The sequence below is a fragment of the Fistularia commersonii genome, chromosome 9 (genome assembly GCF_037954325.1).
Source record: "Fistularia commersonii isolate RoL2024-O1a breed Wild chromosome 9, RoL_Fcom_v1.0, whole genome shotgun sequence".
NCBI lineage: Eukaryota > Metazoa > Chordata > Actinopteri > Syngnathiformes > Fistulariidae > Fistularia > Fistularia commersonii.
Window position 1 is genome coordinate 6,176,496 of NC_141292.1, and position 18,481 is coordinate 6,194,976.

An 18,481-nucleotide genomic window follows, 5' to 3' on the forward strand; every position below is an offset into this window, starting at 1 on the left:
GTGATAGAGATAAACAACTTGTGTGTACTGTCTGAACATACAGACAGTACATTCAACTAACTTTTTAAATAATTCAACAATAAGATAAAAGTAAGAGATACTCCAGCATTCGTGCATCTGTCGCTTTCCAGACAACGCAAATTGTAAGATTATTCCATTTCATAACCCGAGCAGCCTTGAAGTTTAAGAAAACTTCCGCCTGGTCCACTTTTGGAAGTTCTCTCTCAGTCCATTAACATGCCAGGATGGGAGGAAGAACCCCGAGAGGAAAAAAAGAAAAGAAAAAAAAGGAGCAATTGTTTATTAGCATGGTGCCAAGACAGGTTTGGTTTACAGGAAAACTGTGTTGACTGTCCTAAAAGCCTGTTCTGTCCGCTTTGTAAATATTTACCTGTCACATTTCACTGGACCTATCCAGTTTTTCTATGTCCTACATTGATTTGAACCCTGGGGACCTTTTGTCCCAATCGGGTTCTTCCTGTTTTAAATAGAAGAGAACCTTGTGCTGGTTCTTGTCAATTCAGTGTGTGACTGCGTAAAAAATAGAAATAATGCTAATAAATTATATATAAATATATTTAAATATATGTATATGACATTTATAATTGATTAACTATAATATGTATTTATTTACAATATATATATATGTGTGTGTGTGTGTTTGCGTGTGTGTGTGGGTGCATATATATGCACCCACACACACACACACACACACACACACACACACACACACAATAGTTGCGGATGTTGTTGTTGATGATGATGTTTATCATCATCAGGATCTTCATGTCGAGTCCATTTCCTGTTTGAGTCAGTGGAGGTTTGAAGGAACCGGGAAACAAAATTTTTGGCAAATTTACAAACATCAAGTTATCATTCAGCCTTTTCGGGAAAATGTGTTGCTTTTTAGTGTGATTGATTTAAAGGTATAAAATGAAGCAATGACGGACTTTTAATCTAATCAGTTTGTAGGCAATTTTTATGCATATGATTGCTTGTCATTTAAAAAATACACCACAATGAATTGATTAATTGTAATTTTCCTGTGTGGGGCACTTTCTGAATTTCAATTTCCTCTTAAATAATAGTCGCAATAACAATGATGATAATAATGGTAAAATGCAGTCGAATTGCTGTGTGGCATTTATTCTTTTGCGCACTACCTATCTGAAATTCCAAAACCTATTTCCATAAACTGCAATACAACATTCAGCTCTTCGCACAATGAGAGCAAAATAAATGTCCTACTCTATTTGAATGGATTCTAAATGCAATGCTACTTTTATGAAATTGCACTATCGTCTGCTGTCCCCCACATTATTAACTGACAAAAAGGATTAAAAAAAAAATCTTGGTTTTCTCTTTAATTGCCCCAAACAGAAGAACCAAGGCAGAGATAGTTTTTCAGTGCTTTGCAATCAATCGGAATATTTAAAAAGAAAAAGAAAAAAAAATGAAGAAAACACTTTCCCCTTTGTTGAAAGGCTTCCTGATTTGAATAATTGCTCTTTCTAAAACACTGCAGCTGACAGGTACTTCTTACAAACAATAGGCACGACCCGTAACGCCGTGCAGATGAAAAGCGGCTGCTCGTTGCAACGTCTGGTAATTGAATGAACGATAACAACCAAATGGACAGGTAAATTAATTGAAATGGAAAGAGAGAGTGTGTGGAAGATAAGGTGGCAAAAAAAAAAAAAAAAAAAAAAAAAACGAGTTAAGGGGACAGTGGGTAAAATTCTAATTATACCGCGAATGGAGCAAGGGGCTTCATTGTGGAGCCGGCTGTAAATCATGGCTCTCAATGCCTGAGGCTGATTCAAAGGGTCTCAGCATGCTGGAAGAACCACTGCGTCCTCTGTCATTAAATGCTTTCCGCAACCGAAACAGGCGCACAATATCCTTCAAACACATAACAAAATGTCCATAAGAACTGTAACAGGTCAGTTTTAGACTTAATTTCACCGTGTTGACAGACTGATGCGGTAAGTTAGACAGCTTTCCAAATGTAGTAAGCGTAACACAACTGAACTGAACCGGGACTAATGTGACTACAATGTAGCACTGCATGACTGAACTAATGCAAAGAGTTTAAACGGCAACAACGAACAAAAACATTTGATTATGAGACAAAAAAGCCCCTAGAAAATGTATGAATGAAGGAGTGAAGAGATCTATGTCTCCATCAGAGCTCTCCAACCACCTGGCCGCAGACATTTGGTACCTGGCTGCAAAAAAAGGATAAAGATTTTTTTAAAATTAAATTACATTTATTTTACTTTGCAAAGATTTTGAAAAAAAAATCCTTAAAAATTACAGCTAGATTTTCTCAGCAATTTTTATCACCGTGCGATGTTTTTGCCAGTTATTTGCAAAGCCTCTGCTATTTCAATTTGATGATCAGAATAAGAATCACAGAAACTTTAATTGTACATATGTAAAATAAAAACAGATAAAATAAAGGAAAAATTAAATGAATAAAATAAAATAAAATGAAAAAATAAATATTGATAAGTGAGGTAACTCCAAGGTAAGGTGCCTTAAATAAAATGTATTATCATTATTACTATTATTATCATTATTATTATTATTATTATTATTATTATTGCTTTATTATCATTGCTCTGTCCTGAAACAGTGGAGAGCTTCCATCGTACAAACTCTGCACCCACACCTCCACCATCAGCTCCTCTTTCTGGACGGTCCACACTGATCGGGACATCCTTCGCCATTCTCATTCATCCATACCATCAACAAATAATGTCTCTGCCACCAATACCATCCTGGCGATTGTTTGTCATGTTTGATATTGTCGTAAAACCCTAAGAATAGGAAAAGACTGAGCTAAGGCCGCACTAAAACGTAAGACGACGAAAGATGACGGGAGCGCCCTGCGACTCCACTAAGACTCTTTGGATTTTCTCACAATTTCCCTACGACTGCAAGTTTTAAGTCAGCGACTGGAAAATCAGAAGGTGTAAGCTTGGCATAAGTCGGCAAGCTAACCCTCACTAAAATCTCACCGGAGAGCTTGTCTGAAAAGGGAGAAAGAGGTAAAGATGAGACACCGCAAGGGTTTCAGAGCCCATTTAAATTCCAAGTCATTCTTAAAGATAATGGACAACATTTTCGCAGACCAGAAAAAGTTATCCATGGATGAAAGTGGTTTGTGGCACTAAAGAGGTTGGGAAGCACAGTTCTTTATGATGTGGATGAGAGAGTGAACGCTTGTTTGTGGCCCTGAGATCGATCCAGGGGGGATCCCCGAATCTGGGAAAACTGGGATATGATTTATCCCTGTGTTTATCTCCTCCAATATTCCACGTGAGATCACGTGTACATGCAGCTCATTCGGTTGCGCAACTGCGGTTTGAACACGGGTGGAGTCGAATTCATTTCGGCTCCGTCCACTTGTGTGACACGACATGGGAATGTAAGCTATCGCACGACCGCAGGTAAACACGTTTAAATTGCGCCCTCCCCCTCCCCGCTAAATATGTTTGCAGCGACAGCCGATATTTATCTGGGTTTCAAACAAATGTTCGTGTTGACTAAACAAAATGTTTGGGCTCAAGAACAGACCAAACAGAATATTGCAGAATTTTTATAAAAGGACCATATTTGAACAGGAAAAGCAATATTACGACAGATAATTGGATGTCCGGAAAGTCTGACAGTCTGGACAGGAAGCTGTAAGTTAAATGGTTTAATTTGAGAGAATTTACGGTTAAGTCTCCCATGGCAGTTTACCGTCATTTTGAGACTGAAGGGTCTTTTTCCGGTGCTGCTGCAAATTGTTAAACATATTGGCATCTTTTTCTTCATTACCGCTTGAATCTTACTCGTATAAATTCCTTCTTATTTATTTAATGAATGACACGGTTTTACGGCCCTGCCAAGGCCCAGGAAAAAGGTAATAAAAGCACGGTTGATCTTTAAAATCTGCCAAAGGGTTGTCGATGTTTCCCTGACAGGTACTCCATTTGAATACTTTATATTTTGAAATATATCTGTGGAAACTTTTAAGAACAGTAAAAAGCTTCGCGACATCTCCGATTGGAGCTCGGCTCCTCCGTTCTGCACGCCAAAGTGGACTTGAGCGAGACATTGAACACCCACCAAACCTTGCATGGCAGCCCTGCCATCATCAGTGTATCAGATGCATAAAAAGTTAGATCAAGAATGCGCAAATATTTTCAATCTATTGTGATAAATCAAAATATCAGCCTAATTTCACAATATTTTATTTCCTTGTTTTGCATGAAATAAGACATGGATAGAGATTTCCACTCTTTGATAGAAGCGACCTGGAGTGGGTCTTTCTGTGTTGATTTCTGCGACGCCAAAAGGTATTGAGTCAAAAAAAGACATGGTGCAGAGTGGAAAGAAAGAGTGGACCAGAGTGAGTGCCTGTTAAAGGGTCGGTAAACACTGCCAGGAAGGAGAGAGACAGAGGTGACAGACACAAAGAGACAGAGGAGAGCTTCACTTTCATAAACGGCATTGCATACAGTTTTGACGTTGGAAGCCCTGAAGCGACCTGAGACCCAAGTGTGTGATGTTAAACATCACAAAAGGGATCGGTTCGGGTGCGGGAGACAATGCTGTGGTGACCGGAATGGGGAACTTCTCAATAAACTGTGGAAACACAGCAAAATTTGCAAAAATGAAAGAGCGTTAAAGGTTGTTGCCGATTTGTTTTGGACTATTTTAGAGTCCACTGCTCACACTGCCCACCGACGCACCAGTTGCAACGGGCTGTAGAGGCAAATATACTATAACACAACTAACTAATGCTTCAGCTGCAACAGGGATGCTCATAAAAGTACAATATGATTATGAAATATTGCGTTTTAGTTTCCCAAAACATCTTTAACTATGTGCTATGGATGTCCTATTCACACTCGCCTTTATTTCCCTTCCCTTTTTGCTTTTTTCTCCCCCACAGCCTTGATCTAGTGCTAACTAGACTCATTTGAACATAATAACACCAACGATGAGCGCCAGGTGTGATGAGCTCAGAGCGGTCCGTGCGTGCAGGTACACGAAACCATGCCGTAAATTCAAAGAACTCCAAACCCCACTGAAGTCGTTTCTGTCAATGTCCGAAACGCACAAAAACACTCGCAAACTCCTTGTCGGAGGAAACACGACACGTCGAACGAGATTTACGAGGGAGCGGTTGCAGATGATTTTTTTTAAATAATGGAAACACGGCCCTCAAAAGATCTGTGTCCATGACGCCAATAGGTAGTAAAGCTATCCTTGATTCTGCCAAGACCAATAGGCTCCGGTCCCGTCTGCTGCATTCCTCCCCCTGCACCGCTCACACACACTGCCATTTAAGGATGCCGAATGTGCTGACAGACCTGCTGGGGGAACAAACAGATAAAAACGAGTGCTGCCACTGATATTCTACTCCGATAAAGCCGGCGGTAGATCACCCCTGTCATTTGTGCTCTGTGCTCTGTCATTAAGTCAATGGGATGTCTATGAGGAATTTATCTTCCTTTATTTTCTTCCCAGCTGTCTGTGCATATTTTTTCATCCCAGAAAAAAAAAAAAAAAGGAATAACCGAATGCACACTGTTGAAATACATTCACAGGTGAGCAGTTCAAAGTTTTTTTAAGCTATAAGTAGTGCTATCATCTGAGGCGCCAGTCTGCTTTCATCTGAAGTGCAATCATTGACCTTAAAACACAGACTGCGCACTTAAAAGAAATAAAAATTGCCAGTTAGTGCTTGTGCACATGTGTGGCCGGCTTCTACAGCAATGATAACGTGTTATATTTATTATATCTGTCGTACGCGCTCCAAGGAAACCCAACTACACGTTTCCCTACATATTCCTCATTACTTCATCTGTAAGTGTTCTTAGAAGAGGCAGACTGCTTGCTATTAAGAGGCTGGTGGTCAAACAGGATGTGATGCTTCCCCCTGTTGGACAACCAGAAACTAGAAAATGCTGAATATTGTTCCAGATGTGATCGCAATAACTGCTTCTGAAATACCTGAAATATTATGTACCAAACATATATACATATGCACACATCAGCTGTATACATATATATATATATATAAAACACTATGTGTTTCTGCAAAAGTCAGTAGCTATCCCATTGGTCAAGGGGTGTGCACTGGTGTGCACAGCATCCTAAATGATAATAAAATGCGAGGTAATCAAAAGTAATTGAGGTCTGTTCAAGTTACAGGACAAAAAACTATTGCGTGATTATTATGATCAACTTTTTTGTATGTATTGTTGTGATATGAATTAAAAGTTTTGCAGCTTTTGTGCAATCTGATGATCTGTTTAATGTTATTGTCCTTTTATTAACAGGAGTTCCAACACTTCCATCCCCGGCCTCTCTGAAATGTTGCAAGCCCCCCACTTTCCTGATAGCCCTCATCTGTGCGAGTGTGTGTGAGAAGGTGAGTTTGAGGTAAAGTGCTTTGAGTATTTTTTAGATAAGTACCGTACAAATGCAGTCACTTGATCTTTTAAACTCCAACTGTTTGCCGGAGATATGATTCCTCTGAATACCCAGTGCGGGGGGGGGGGGGGGGGGGGGGTGATATAAAAGAGCAGAGGAATCCGGCACAATGATTACTTGTATTATTCGGTGCCGTAGACTGAACCTTACATTATATCCAGAAAAAAAATCATCAATAATCCTAATGGATCTTTTGTGATTGGGAATATTGAATATTTTGGAAATCCCCCCGTCAGAGTTGGCTTCGGCCTCCAGGACCAACATGGAGCAATTCTTTTATATCACCACTTGATGTCACCATTTCTATATAAACCAGGCCGGCTATCATTGAAGTGATTGTGGTGACCTCTGAGCCGTTGAGTAAATTATTTTTATTTTATTTCATTTGATAAAGGTGACGCTGAATAATTTTGTGTGATCTTTTATTTTATCCAATTTTATTTTATTTATTTTTGTCTAGATATCTTTATTTATTCTTATGACATAAAGTGGACCTAAATTCCAGAATGCTTTAATAAAAGGATATTATATTACAGATGAGGTATTACAGCTGATGTGACGAACATATTCAACATTGATGTTTAAAAAAAAATCAACTCGTTCATTTTCGTCCTGTGTTTTTTAACTTTTGTGGAAAATCTATTTGTGGAATTTATTCAGGTTGCTCATTTGTGTAGCAATTATCATTAGCATGTTGATAAACAAGAATACTAATGCACTCATTCACGGCCATATAAGGCTCCAAAAATGCACCCTTCCGGGAAAATTGTGTGAGTCACAACCCTGACATCGGCAAGACTTGCCTACTTTTTTATTTACAATATATCTTAGCTCTGCTCTTTTTCGGTGAGGCGGCCGGCCTACCTTCCTCCCGGAGAACAGCATACACAGCTGATGCATGGATCCCCCGTTCTTGGTCAGCTCCTTCTTCAAGGTTTTAGGTGATGGCAGAGTCCAGCCGCCTTTGTGGTGCACCCCTCCGGCCTCCAGGCAGTTGATGGCATTGTCTGAGGTGAAACAGGGGGTGCGTGGGTCCTGCAGGAGGCTCCCCTCGCTGTGCGTGCGCCTCCGGAGAGAATTCTGCACGCTGAGCCCTCCTCCCCCGTGCTTCTCGCAGGTGGCCCCCTCCACCATGCTGCGGCGCTTGCTGTCAGTCCGCTGCAGGTAGGCGTCGTCGCTGTCGTCCTCGTCGTCCTCCTCCTCCTCGGATTCCTCCTCGTCGTCCTCGTCGTACTCCTCCTCGTCGGTGTTGGGCGAGGAGAGAGCGTCGGCGCTGAACGAGCGGTCGAGGCGCAACTCCGGGATGACGAAAGACGAGGACGAGGATGACGGGGGCGCGTTGGTGTCCGGGGGCTCGGAGACGTTGTCCTCGTCGGCGTTCGACACCACCAGGTTCAGGTTGACTTCCTCTTCATCTCGTTCCCTCTCCAGTTCTCCGTCCTCTTTCTCTTCCCCTTCACTTACGGCGCTCTTTCTGCTGACACCGTCCTCCTCATCTTCTTCCTCCTTCCTGTTCTCCTCGTCCCTTTCCTCTCTCCAAATCTTCATCTCGTTCCCCTCCATGCTGTTGCAGTCCTCGCCCTCGGTGGACGGAGGCGGCGTCGGTGGCACTCTGTGCCGCTCTTCGGATCCCACCAGGGCTCCGAGCGGCATGTAAATTTCATTTAACGGGGTCAGAGGCTCCGAAGGGTGAGGGCTCCCCAAAGTTGCCGGCTCCGAGGGGCTGGACGGGTACAGGCTACTGTCTTCCCCCTCTGAGCTGCGCGGCAGGTGAAGTCCTCCGAGATCTCCGGCGACTCCGCCGAGCTCACAAGAAGGGGCATCCACCTTAGGTTCCAACATCTGAGAGATGAGAAAAAGACGGGGGGGGGGGGAGAAAAAAAGTTTGACAAATCAATTCGGGGGACAGAAAGGGTGAAGTGAGTGCAACGTGCCGTCCGTATTCCTTCTCTACTCGTTGCGAAAATCAGTTTGGAAATATCTGTGCCGTGCAACATGCCGGCGTGACCGAGACGTCGGGCCGGATGAGATGTTGGTCTTTTGAAAAGGTCACGATTTTCATTGTTGTCTGTTAACTGGGCGACAGCGTCCATACCGGGACCTGACTAATCATTGCGTGACGTCCTCCACGACCCGATTTGATCGGTTGCGAGGAGCCAGAGACGACTCGTCCTTGGACAGAACTGTCAAGGATGTTCGTCTCAAGAGCCTCTGATTAGAACAATGAACTTTGACCTTCCAACTTTTCAGAGAGGCCCCGTTTTGCGTTAGTTCAGAATGCGAAATGCCGACCGCAATCTCTTTAAAATCCCATCCCTGAGTAATTTCTCTGATAATCCGCGTGCAGCGTGCGCTGGGAAAATGATATGTGCTTGAAGGCTTGGTTCGGGTGAAGCGTCCTTTGTTCAGCGGAGCATCTGTTCTAATCCTCGGCTACTTCCCGGCACCAAACATTACTATAACTCAATAATGCGCAGGTTTTTATGACCTGAGATTCACAGACACGGATTTAACTACCTGGCCTCGTCCATCCTCATCGGCATTCTGCCTCCCTAATATTCTCCGGCCTGGGAAGCAAACAATTCCTCCGGCCCTGCATTGCTGTGTCCTTCTTCAAGGGTATTCTTGGGGTGAACAGAGGCTAAATCTTGCACGGATATTAATTTTTATTTATTTATTTATTTTAAGAGAAAACATCCAGAACAAATTAAACCAAAGTCAGAATATGTGGATGATATTTGGATGAAACAACAAGAAGTTAACATAAATTACAGAGAAGATTGAATGAGAGGGTGAATGGTTGTGTCTCTATAAGACGTGTAAATTGAGAGTGAATTGTTGGATGTCCAGGATGAACCCCAAATCTCACCCAAGCTCCAGCCCCCAAAAACCATGACAATTTATTAGAAAGATAGTTAAGATAATGAAAGAATGACCAAACAAGACATTCTCTATTCAATCCAGTGGTGCAGTCCTGTGATTCATTCTATTTTATGATGAGAAAAATATGTACTTTTAAAGTATTTTACCTGTCTTACCATAGAAATATACACTGCATATGGCTGGGGAGGATAAGTAACTCTGTATTTATATATCCACAAATGCCATATCTTTTTATTTTACACCAAGTGCATAAAAAGGGTCTCTGAAATCTCTTAGACTGGGCTAATAAAAACAACAAAAAAGAAATACAGCGACCGTTGGCGTTTCGCCGTTGAGCTCGCCTCAAAGTGCAGACTCCTCCAGAAAAACCAAGGCACGCATTAATACATTAAACAGGGAAAATGGCACCACATAAAATGCCAAAATTAAATTTGAAGTGGAAAGGTCAGTCACAAGTGGATTGGTCTCAGATAACAATGCGGGCAATCGAACCCAAATTGAGCCGACGGAGGCGACAAAGAGGATCGTGGATCCCGTTGTTCAACCTTAGCTTGAGCCCCGAAACCGCCAGGGTTCAAGTCTCCTGACTTGAAATTCATTAGATGACACCTCCGTGCGCCCCTGAAGAGAGTTTCATTGTGCATTCGCGCTTTGCCTCTGACACAGAACAGCGGTAATACGAAATGGATCAAGCATTAAATGTGAAGGACAGGAATAGTCGAGAAAGAGCGACATTTCAAAGCCGGGCGTTTCAGCGCCATGGATACGGATGGATACTGGATATGAGCAAAAACTAGAGCAGAGGTTTGTTATTGATCCCAAGGAGGCGATTTTCTGTGCTAATAGGATTAAACACACTACCAGGCCAACTGATAAATGTTTATGCTGGATCAAGGGACGGATACAGACATGCATTTCCTCTCGCACAGCCAGTGCCTTGTTCGGAAGCTTGAGCGAGGGACATCAGATGCATGCTTTTTCTAAGGAAACTGCTACGCTGCTCAGAAAACACTCGCTACATCCCCACACACACACACACACAATAGAAAAACATGACTTCTGTCACACAATGTAAGACTGGCCCCTGACTTTAAATTACATAGAATGAGGATTTCCACATAGAGGGTGAAGGGTTGCATGTCTCTATATGCAGCTTTGCAATTGACTGACGGCCGTTCCATGGTGAGTCCCACCTCCCCTTGACCCTGAGTGCAGGATAAGCTGTATAAATGAATGAATGAATGAATAAATGAATAACCATTACAAGAACAGAGCTCTTGACTACATGTGTACTACAGAATACACATATTTGCAGCTATGTCCACCCCCGCCATGTTGAACAGCGTTCCTTACCAAAGTCTTGCCCTGGCACATACTTGCACGTACACACAAAAACACGCATTCGCACACATGATAAAAAAGAGAAGGAATACATCATTATAAATGTTTTTTTTTAAAAACTGCCAAAAATGTGACTGATTTTTTTAAACACATATCCAATTTTTCTGAAACAAGATGAACGAAGGATACGATGGAGCTTATTAATTCTGGAGAAGCTCCCGGCGCTTACAGCCGCGGTTCTCACATTGTTATGACAGTTTTACACATTCAAAGAGTTTTTTACTCAATCTTATATTGAGAGTAAAAAGTGTAGTTGAACCATTTGAACACGCCTGCTTTCGGTCAGATTAATGTTATCATGTTATCACATCGGTTCGACGGATAACCTGAAGTTGTGTCTCACAAGCCCTGTTGTTATTCCTCATAAATCTGTAAAACTGGAACTCTCATCTTTGTCGCGTGAAATATGACACGGATGATCGCGACCTCGCACCCGTCGTGTCCCTGCGTGGCTCCCGGATGCGTTCAGGAGCTGATATCCGACATCACAAGTGTTCGGCCCGGCGTCTACGAAATCGATTCCACCTTCTTTAAGTTTGCACAAAGTCATGTAAAGGGCCTCATTGTGCTGGTCAGTTCACCCATGATGACGAGCTGCAGTCACAAGATGCTCTGCTCTAATCAGAGATAATACTGCCCCCGCTCAGAAAGCTCATGATACTTCACAAGTGGCTTGTGTACTTTTGCTTCTGGAGACTAGCTTCTCCGGATACAGTTGCCCTTGTTGCGATCATCCCTCGACTTTCAACTTATTACATAAGCTTTCAATAAGGGATCTGCAAATTACAGTGTTTCATTAAAATAGCCCTTTTAGCTCGACATCTAACCCAGTAAAGTATGCGTCTGTTTTTGCAAATATATTCACGTGGACAATAATAATATTACCATTACGGGGTGTGGAGAACCCCACAGATCAGTTCTTGGTCTGCATAAGTTCGCTTATTTTTCTCCCACTAACACCACAATCTTTTGTTTTTGTGGTCGCGGCTTCACTTTTCTTCCACTGCGTATCATTTGTAGTTATCCCTTCGAATGCAAAAGTAGTAGTTTTTAAAGAAAAGACAAAATGAGCCATGACAAACAGGGGAAGACACCAAGAAGCAGACGTGTAGTTTCATCCTTTTACCACCATGTTTGTAGTTTTGGGTGTAGGATTTCCTCCAGGCCACATTCTAAATCGGGAGCAGATGATGCCGAGTATTTTTGTTCTTAGTCGTCATTCAAAACTATTTAATCTGGATGAAATAAATGAACAATAATCCGTAAAGGAGAGAAAACCAACACATCGAGCTGTAAATGGTACTACGATACTTGGACCGATTACTGAAATCCAACGGAGTTTTCTTCTGGGCCACTTCTCAGACCCTTCTGTGAAATACTTCCATTTTGTCTTTGGATAACAGCTTCATGGACCAAATAGGCAGCTTCTACACTGATAGCTTCTACTTTTGGATGAATTAGGATGAGTGACTGCCCCAGGGTGATCCTAACCTCTGATTATCTCCTTCCAAAAACCTTTTAAGCATCTTTAGAACCTGCATGTATGCCCCACAGTACCGTTAAAACCAATGTTAGAAGTGACGAGCAGGATGCAAGGCAGGATTATCGAGAGCGGAGAAAACTTTCATTGAAATCCACTGAAACTCGCATTTTTGTTAAAAAAAGTTTGCGTTGTTTCTTCTTTCTTACTTTTCCACTCTGCTCATCCTGATCTTTTTTTTTTTTTCTTCCTTTCATACATAAACCCCCTCAATGTTGAAGATATGGCTTTAGACACAATGGAGCCACCTGTCCTGTCAGATATATTTATCCCCTATCATGCTCTCCACACTGGACACACACACACACACACACACACGCAAACACAAACACACCATAATCTACTGTTTCCTTTGAGCCTCACTTTCTCACGATACAAAAGACACATCGAAAGACTCATTCGTTTTCAAGGTGTATTCCGATCATGCACTTTGTCTCCATTGGCCAGCTTTGGAACCTAAATGGAAACACACACAAAGAAAATAAAAATAAAAAAAGATGACTGTGTGTAAACACGTTTTTGCTTTGGGGCTTTTAGGCACATGTATACGTGCACGAATAATAACCCCGTATTCGGCCGCGGCACAAAGTCATTAATGATTCAGCACAATGCAATCTCTGGCACTGTCTCAATTAAGCCTGGAAACAAAACCGAATGCTGAAAGCCGGAGGGAGTGGGACGGCGGGGTAAGAGAGTGACAAGATGGGATTGACGAGCAGAAAGGGAGGAGGAGGAATGAAATCACCAATGAAATGAAATAAGTAAACGGATGGGGGCCGAGCCACAGACAAAGTAGCGGGAGAGGCTGCACTTGTTACATCGTGTCTGCTTTTCATTGCAACTACAGATGGATTATCAACAGCGTTATGATCTTTGTTCAACAGTGACATAACTGTTCTCAGGCGATCTCTCAATCGGTTTAAAAAAAAAAAAAAAAAAAAAAAAAAAGTCATGACGCATCAAAGCAGGCTATCCGGTAACGAGCAGACGATTGAACAAAAACAAACTTCCGGAAAATGACAGATTCGGCTCGACCGGACGTCGTGATTTAACACCTCATTTGAAATCCATGTGTTCAATAACTTATTCTGTTATGTGGCCGTAATTGCGTTCATTGCTACTGATTTCCAGGAAGGGGCGGCTCGGGCTAAAAATGTCTCTCCAACATGACTCAGCAAGCCCCGAATGAATTTCAAATCAGGTAATCTGGAAGTACCTCTTTGTTTTAGTACCTTACAAGGATTTTTTTTTTTAACTGCATGTCAACACCATCTGTTTATCCCCCATTCTTTTTGGTTGTCTTTTGATCTCCGCCAGGCAGAAGTGCCCCAAAAAAAGCCAGAGACGTGTAATGGTTGAGGGTGATCTGCATACTTGGGCTGACATGCTAGAAGCTGGATAGAGCGCTGCAGAAAATGATAAGGATTCCCACATTTCCTGATTCAGATCTTCTCAGTCTCATTTCCTTTTGGCTTTGTTCCCAATTTCAAAAGATAAATACGACACGGTGCGACGAGGAATGGAAATTTCGTTGGGGGGGAAACGCTCGATGGCGGAGAAAAGCACGAAACCAAAATCCCACCTATCTTTGAATACTCTCCCTGCCAGGCTCTACTGCTGGATCTGTGGCCAATATCTGGTTTATTAAATTTATATAATCAGCGAGTGACGAGTGCTGTGATGTGCGGGGAAAAAGAACTACATTTCCGGCTCTGTGAAAGGAAAACACGAACAAAAAGGTAAACCTTTGGTTCTTGGGTTGATCAGTCCAATGGACTTTCACACCAACATCTGCCTCCAAATGGTAGTGAACATCCTTACCATTCATTGGGCCAATCAACCATCAACAAATAACAAAATGGATCACACGCTGCTTGTTTTGAGGTCAACCCAAAGTAATATAATGGAGGAAAATATTGTGATTTATTCATTCACTCTATACATAACCTACTGCACACTGTTTTTTGACACTGGGAGGAAAACTTAAGAACCGAAAAGAAACGATACAAACATGCAACCTCTGGTCCAAGTCGAACCGCTGACTTTCTTGATGCGAGTAGGAAGAGCTGAATATCATGTGATAAAGCCAACATTCTGGACGTTGTCATTCAGCCACACTGGCTGACATGGCCTGAACATGGCTACGACAGGAATTGCATTTATTGAACCTTATCTCATGTATAGATTAGTTCACTTGGAATGTAAATTGCGGGGAAACACAGGAAAACTTGTCACTGTTGGATCTGCAGACAACAAACATTAATGCATTCTTGCAAGCCTTGGAAGTTGGGCTTGAAGACTTTTGCAAGCCAAAAATGGGCAGCGGGAAGAAGCTGCACTTGACCTTGTTTTCGACAGAAAATATTTACCAGTTTCTTTCCAAATAAGCATCCCTTAAAAATGTATGTCCCTATTTATATTCCACAACTCATGAGTTAGACTCATATGAATCTGTTTACATGGGACAACGATCAGTGCAATAACTGCAACAGCAGATGTTCATCTGGCTGGAGTTACTATCTACACTGCGTGCACAATTATTAGGCAAGTTGTATTTTGAGGATTAATTTTGTTATTGCACAGCTACACCATTCTTGGTCAATCCAAAGTGTTAACAAACCCTCAAATCTGAACATTTAAATGGTAAAAGGGAAGGTCTGGCTTTGTTAAGAGAATATCCAAATATACACCATTATTAGGCAACTATTAGTTTGCAGAATTACTATACAACTAAATGAAAAACAAATATTTTCCCATCTCACTTTTTTATTTTCCACTGTCAAAGTGAGAATAATAAATAAACTCAAAATATACAAATAAACATTTCTGAAATAAATTAAAAAAAAAAAAACCTCAGTGACCAGTATAGCCACCCTTCTTTTCAATAACAGTCTTAAGTCTTCCATTCACAGTCAGTCAGTTTCTTGATCTGGTCAGAATCAACTTTTTGTGCAGGCGCAACCACAGCCACCCAGACACTGTTCAGAGAGTTGTACTGTTTACCTTCACTGTAAATTTCCTGCTTGAGAAGGGCCCAAAAGTTCTCAAAAGGGTTTAAGTCAGGTAAGGAAGCGGGCCATGTTTAGTTTTCATCTTTACGGCCTTTACTTGGCGGCCTCACAGTGGAGTATTTTGATGCATGTGATGGAGCGTCTTGCATAAAAATCAGTCTTCTTAAAAGAAGGGACATACTTTTTCCTGTACCTCTGCTTGAAGAAAGAGTCTTCTGAAAATCGCCAGAAGGTCTTAGAGTTGATTTTGAGTCCAGTTTCAACATGAAAACGTCCAACTCTGTAATAATACCTGCCTATACCGGTACCCGACCTCCACCTTGCTGGCATCTGAGTCAAAGTGAAACTCTGTGTCCGTTACTGATCCAACCACGGGCCCATCCATCCATCCGGTCCGCCAAGAGTCACTCTCATCTCATCAGTCCTCAAAACCTTTGAAAAATCTGTCTTCAGATATTTCTTGGCCCATTCTTGACATTTCAACCTCAAAGATGGTCGGGTTTTTCAGCTTTTTTACTTTGGCCGTGTTGCTGAGAACCGAACACCTCGTGCTTCTTGACTCTACAGGTAGGTTGCAGTTGTGGAATATGGCAGCACTGGAGGATAGTGAGTTCCTGATAGCTTCATGTTTGATTCTTCTCTAATCTTTGCTGGTTAATTTGTGCCTTTTCTTCCCAACATTTTTCCTGTGACCCTTTTGACTATTTGCAACAAAACGTTTGATGGTTCCGTGATCATGCCCCGATATCTTAGATATTTCGAGAGTGCTGCATCCATCTGAAAGACTTTAAAATTTTTGACTTCCTTTCAGAGTCAGTTTTTGCCCATTTTTCCAGAGGAGAAAAATGTGCCTAATAATTATGCACACCTTGATAAAGGGTGTTGATCTCTTTGGGCCACACCATCCCTCGTTTCACAAATATACATCAACTGATATGGATTAAATCCAATAAGCATTCAAGTTTATACATGTTGGAGATGGGAATTATGGATAAAATGATGATATGGTCAAAATGATCACTTGCATAATAATTGTGCACACAGTATAGACGAGGTGCTAGCTGTCCTGGAACCCACATAATACTGGGATTCTGAACCCTCAAGCAGGACCCGCTGAATAGGTGGTGACACATTATTGCTTTGTTAGACAGATAAACGTGGCTGAAGAAGATCTGACCATCATACAAAATACTCTAAAATATTGTTTTCTAAAGGGAAGATAAAAGGACATTTTCAGAATCTCAGAACACACAAACACACACGGACAAAAAGAGGTGGTCACCCAGGGACAATAATGTGAACTATGTCCTATAGTTACCATGGCAATGTATGACCTCACCCAGGGGAGCAGCTGCACTGTGCATTCTGCAAAAGCTAAAGATGCACCTCTGAACTCTGTCATCTTGATTTTGCGCAGCCCCTCCTTTTTCCTCAATTTGAGGGTGCCATCCTTCATCTTTATCTCATCCTTCCCCTTTTTTCTCTATTTAATTTCCTGTCTTGTCGTTTTTAAGAAAGACAATGCTTTAAAGCATGCCCTCCTCCTTCAATCAGCTGAGTTTAGTAATAAGATTTTAATGTATCTGCCATAATTCTTGCCAAGCGTTGCCCCAGTTTCAATAAATCCAGCTCCACTAAATCAGCACTCTGGTGTCAAAAAAAAAAACAAAAAAAAACAGTCAGCTGCCAAAACCAAAGGTTTAGGTTCTCCTTCTCGTCTGCACCAGACCCTCCCTCTCGCTTCATCTCCTGCGATACAGGATGTCTCCATGTCATTCCAGCAAAAACAGTCTCATGCATTTTCTTAATTCTAATCTAGACTCCCCGTTTGATTTCTTTCAAAGACATGTAAAGACATTCATGTGTGACACATTAATTTGCCTGGGCTGGAAAAGATTATTTATTTTTTCAGAATAATGAATAGAAAACTAATGAAACTGGGCATCTGTACCCCTGTTCTGTAGGCACATGAATAAATGAATAATAATTCCTGCTCTGTTGCTGGCCAGTTACACCAGGACACTTATTGTTTAAGACTAAATCGGTAAATAAAGTGTATCAAAAGCACAACTGCAAAATCTACCTTGGATTATTAATATTTATTACAATCATAATACCATCAAAAACAAAACATGTTGAAAAAAAAAAAAAAAAACACGTATTTTCATAGAAGTGTCGCTATGACAAAAGCAAAATGAATTCTATTCTACCCTGCACAATAGTTAATGCCACAATAGAATATTTTACAGGATGGCACGGCGGTAAGTGCATCTGCTTCATAGCAAGAAGGTCCCTGGTTGGATTCCCACAGGGGGGGTTTTCTGTGTGGAGCCTTTTGTTCTCCCCGTGTCTGAGTAGGTTTCCTTCAGGTTCTCCAGTTTCCTCACGCAGTCAAAAACCCACAGGAGGATCATCGGAGACCCTTAATTGCCCGTATGCATGCATGAGAGGGCGAACGGTTGTATGTCTGTATACAATGTGTCAATGTGACGCTGAATTGTTGTGAGCGTATATGTTATCCACCGGCAACAGCTCCAGGTGGAACCCTCCCTGTCGGCCAATGACAGCTTGGATTGGCTTCACCACTCACCTTGAGCGCAGCATCGATAAAGAAAAAACTTAATGAATGAACATTTTAAATTTTAGTGTGCAAAAGAAAAAAAAATTAGTATCTAACGGGTCAGTCAAATGGCCAGACAACTTCCTTTGCGCTTGTGTGCATTAATATGTGCCTTTTTCGTACGAGTTACGATAGACACGCCCCTTGTATTTTGGCTGGTCGGCAGGGGTATTAAAAGTCACGCAGGACGGCTGTGCCATGGCAAGCCAAGGTTGTTGCAGTGTGGGCGGTTTGACGGCTCACACCTCGTGTTCTCCTGTCCAAGTGCCCTTGACAAGACACAGAAACCACAAGTTGCTCCTGATAAGCCGGTTCGACGCCCTGCATACACACTCCCAACGCGCCATTTCATGCCAGGCAAGGTGTAAACAGTCAACACGTTCAATTCAAGTGGCCTCACCTACAGCGAGCTTTCAGTTCACACTACACGGCGACGATGTGCCTCCGGACAGATTATTTTTCAGACACGCTTTTCGAAATAAACAACACATTCATCCTCCAACGTCTTTCCTAAGGTTGATCCGTCATAAA

At 41.9% G+C, this 18,481-nt stretch overlaps 1 protein-coding gene across 4 annotated transcripts in view; it reads right to left on the minus strand.

Moving 5' to 3' along the window:
- rgs3a (regulator of G protein signaling 3a) overlaps positions 1–18,481 on the minus strand; it is a 156,050-nt gene that overhangs the window by 29,814 nt on the left and 107,755 nt on the right. For all 4 annotated transcript variants that reach the window (XM_086152134.1, XM_086152135.1, XM_086152137.1 and 1 more), the window contains one exon: positions 7,360–8,337. In XM_086152134.1, coding sequence (XP_086008260.1) covers positions 7,360–8,337 — 978 coding nt within the window. The remainder of the gene's footprint in view (positions 1–7,359; positions 8,338–18,481) is intronic.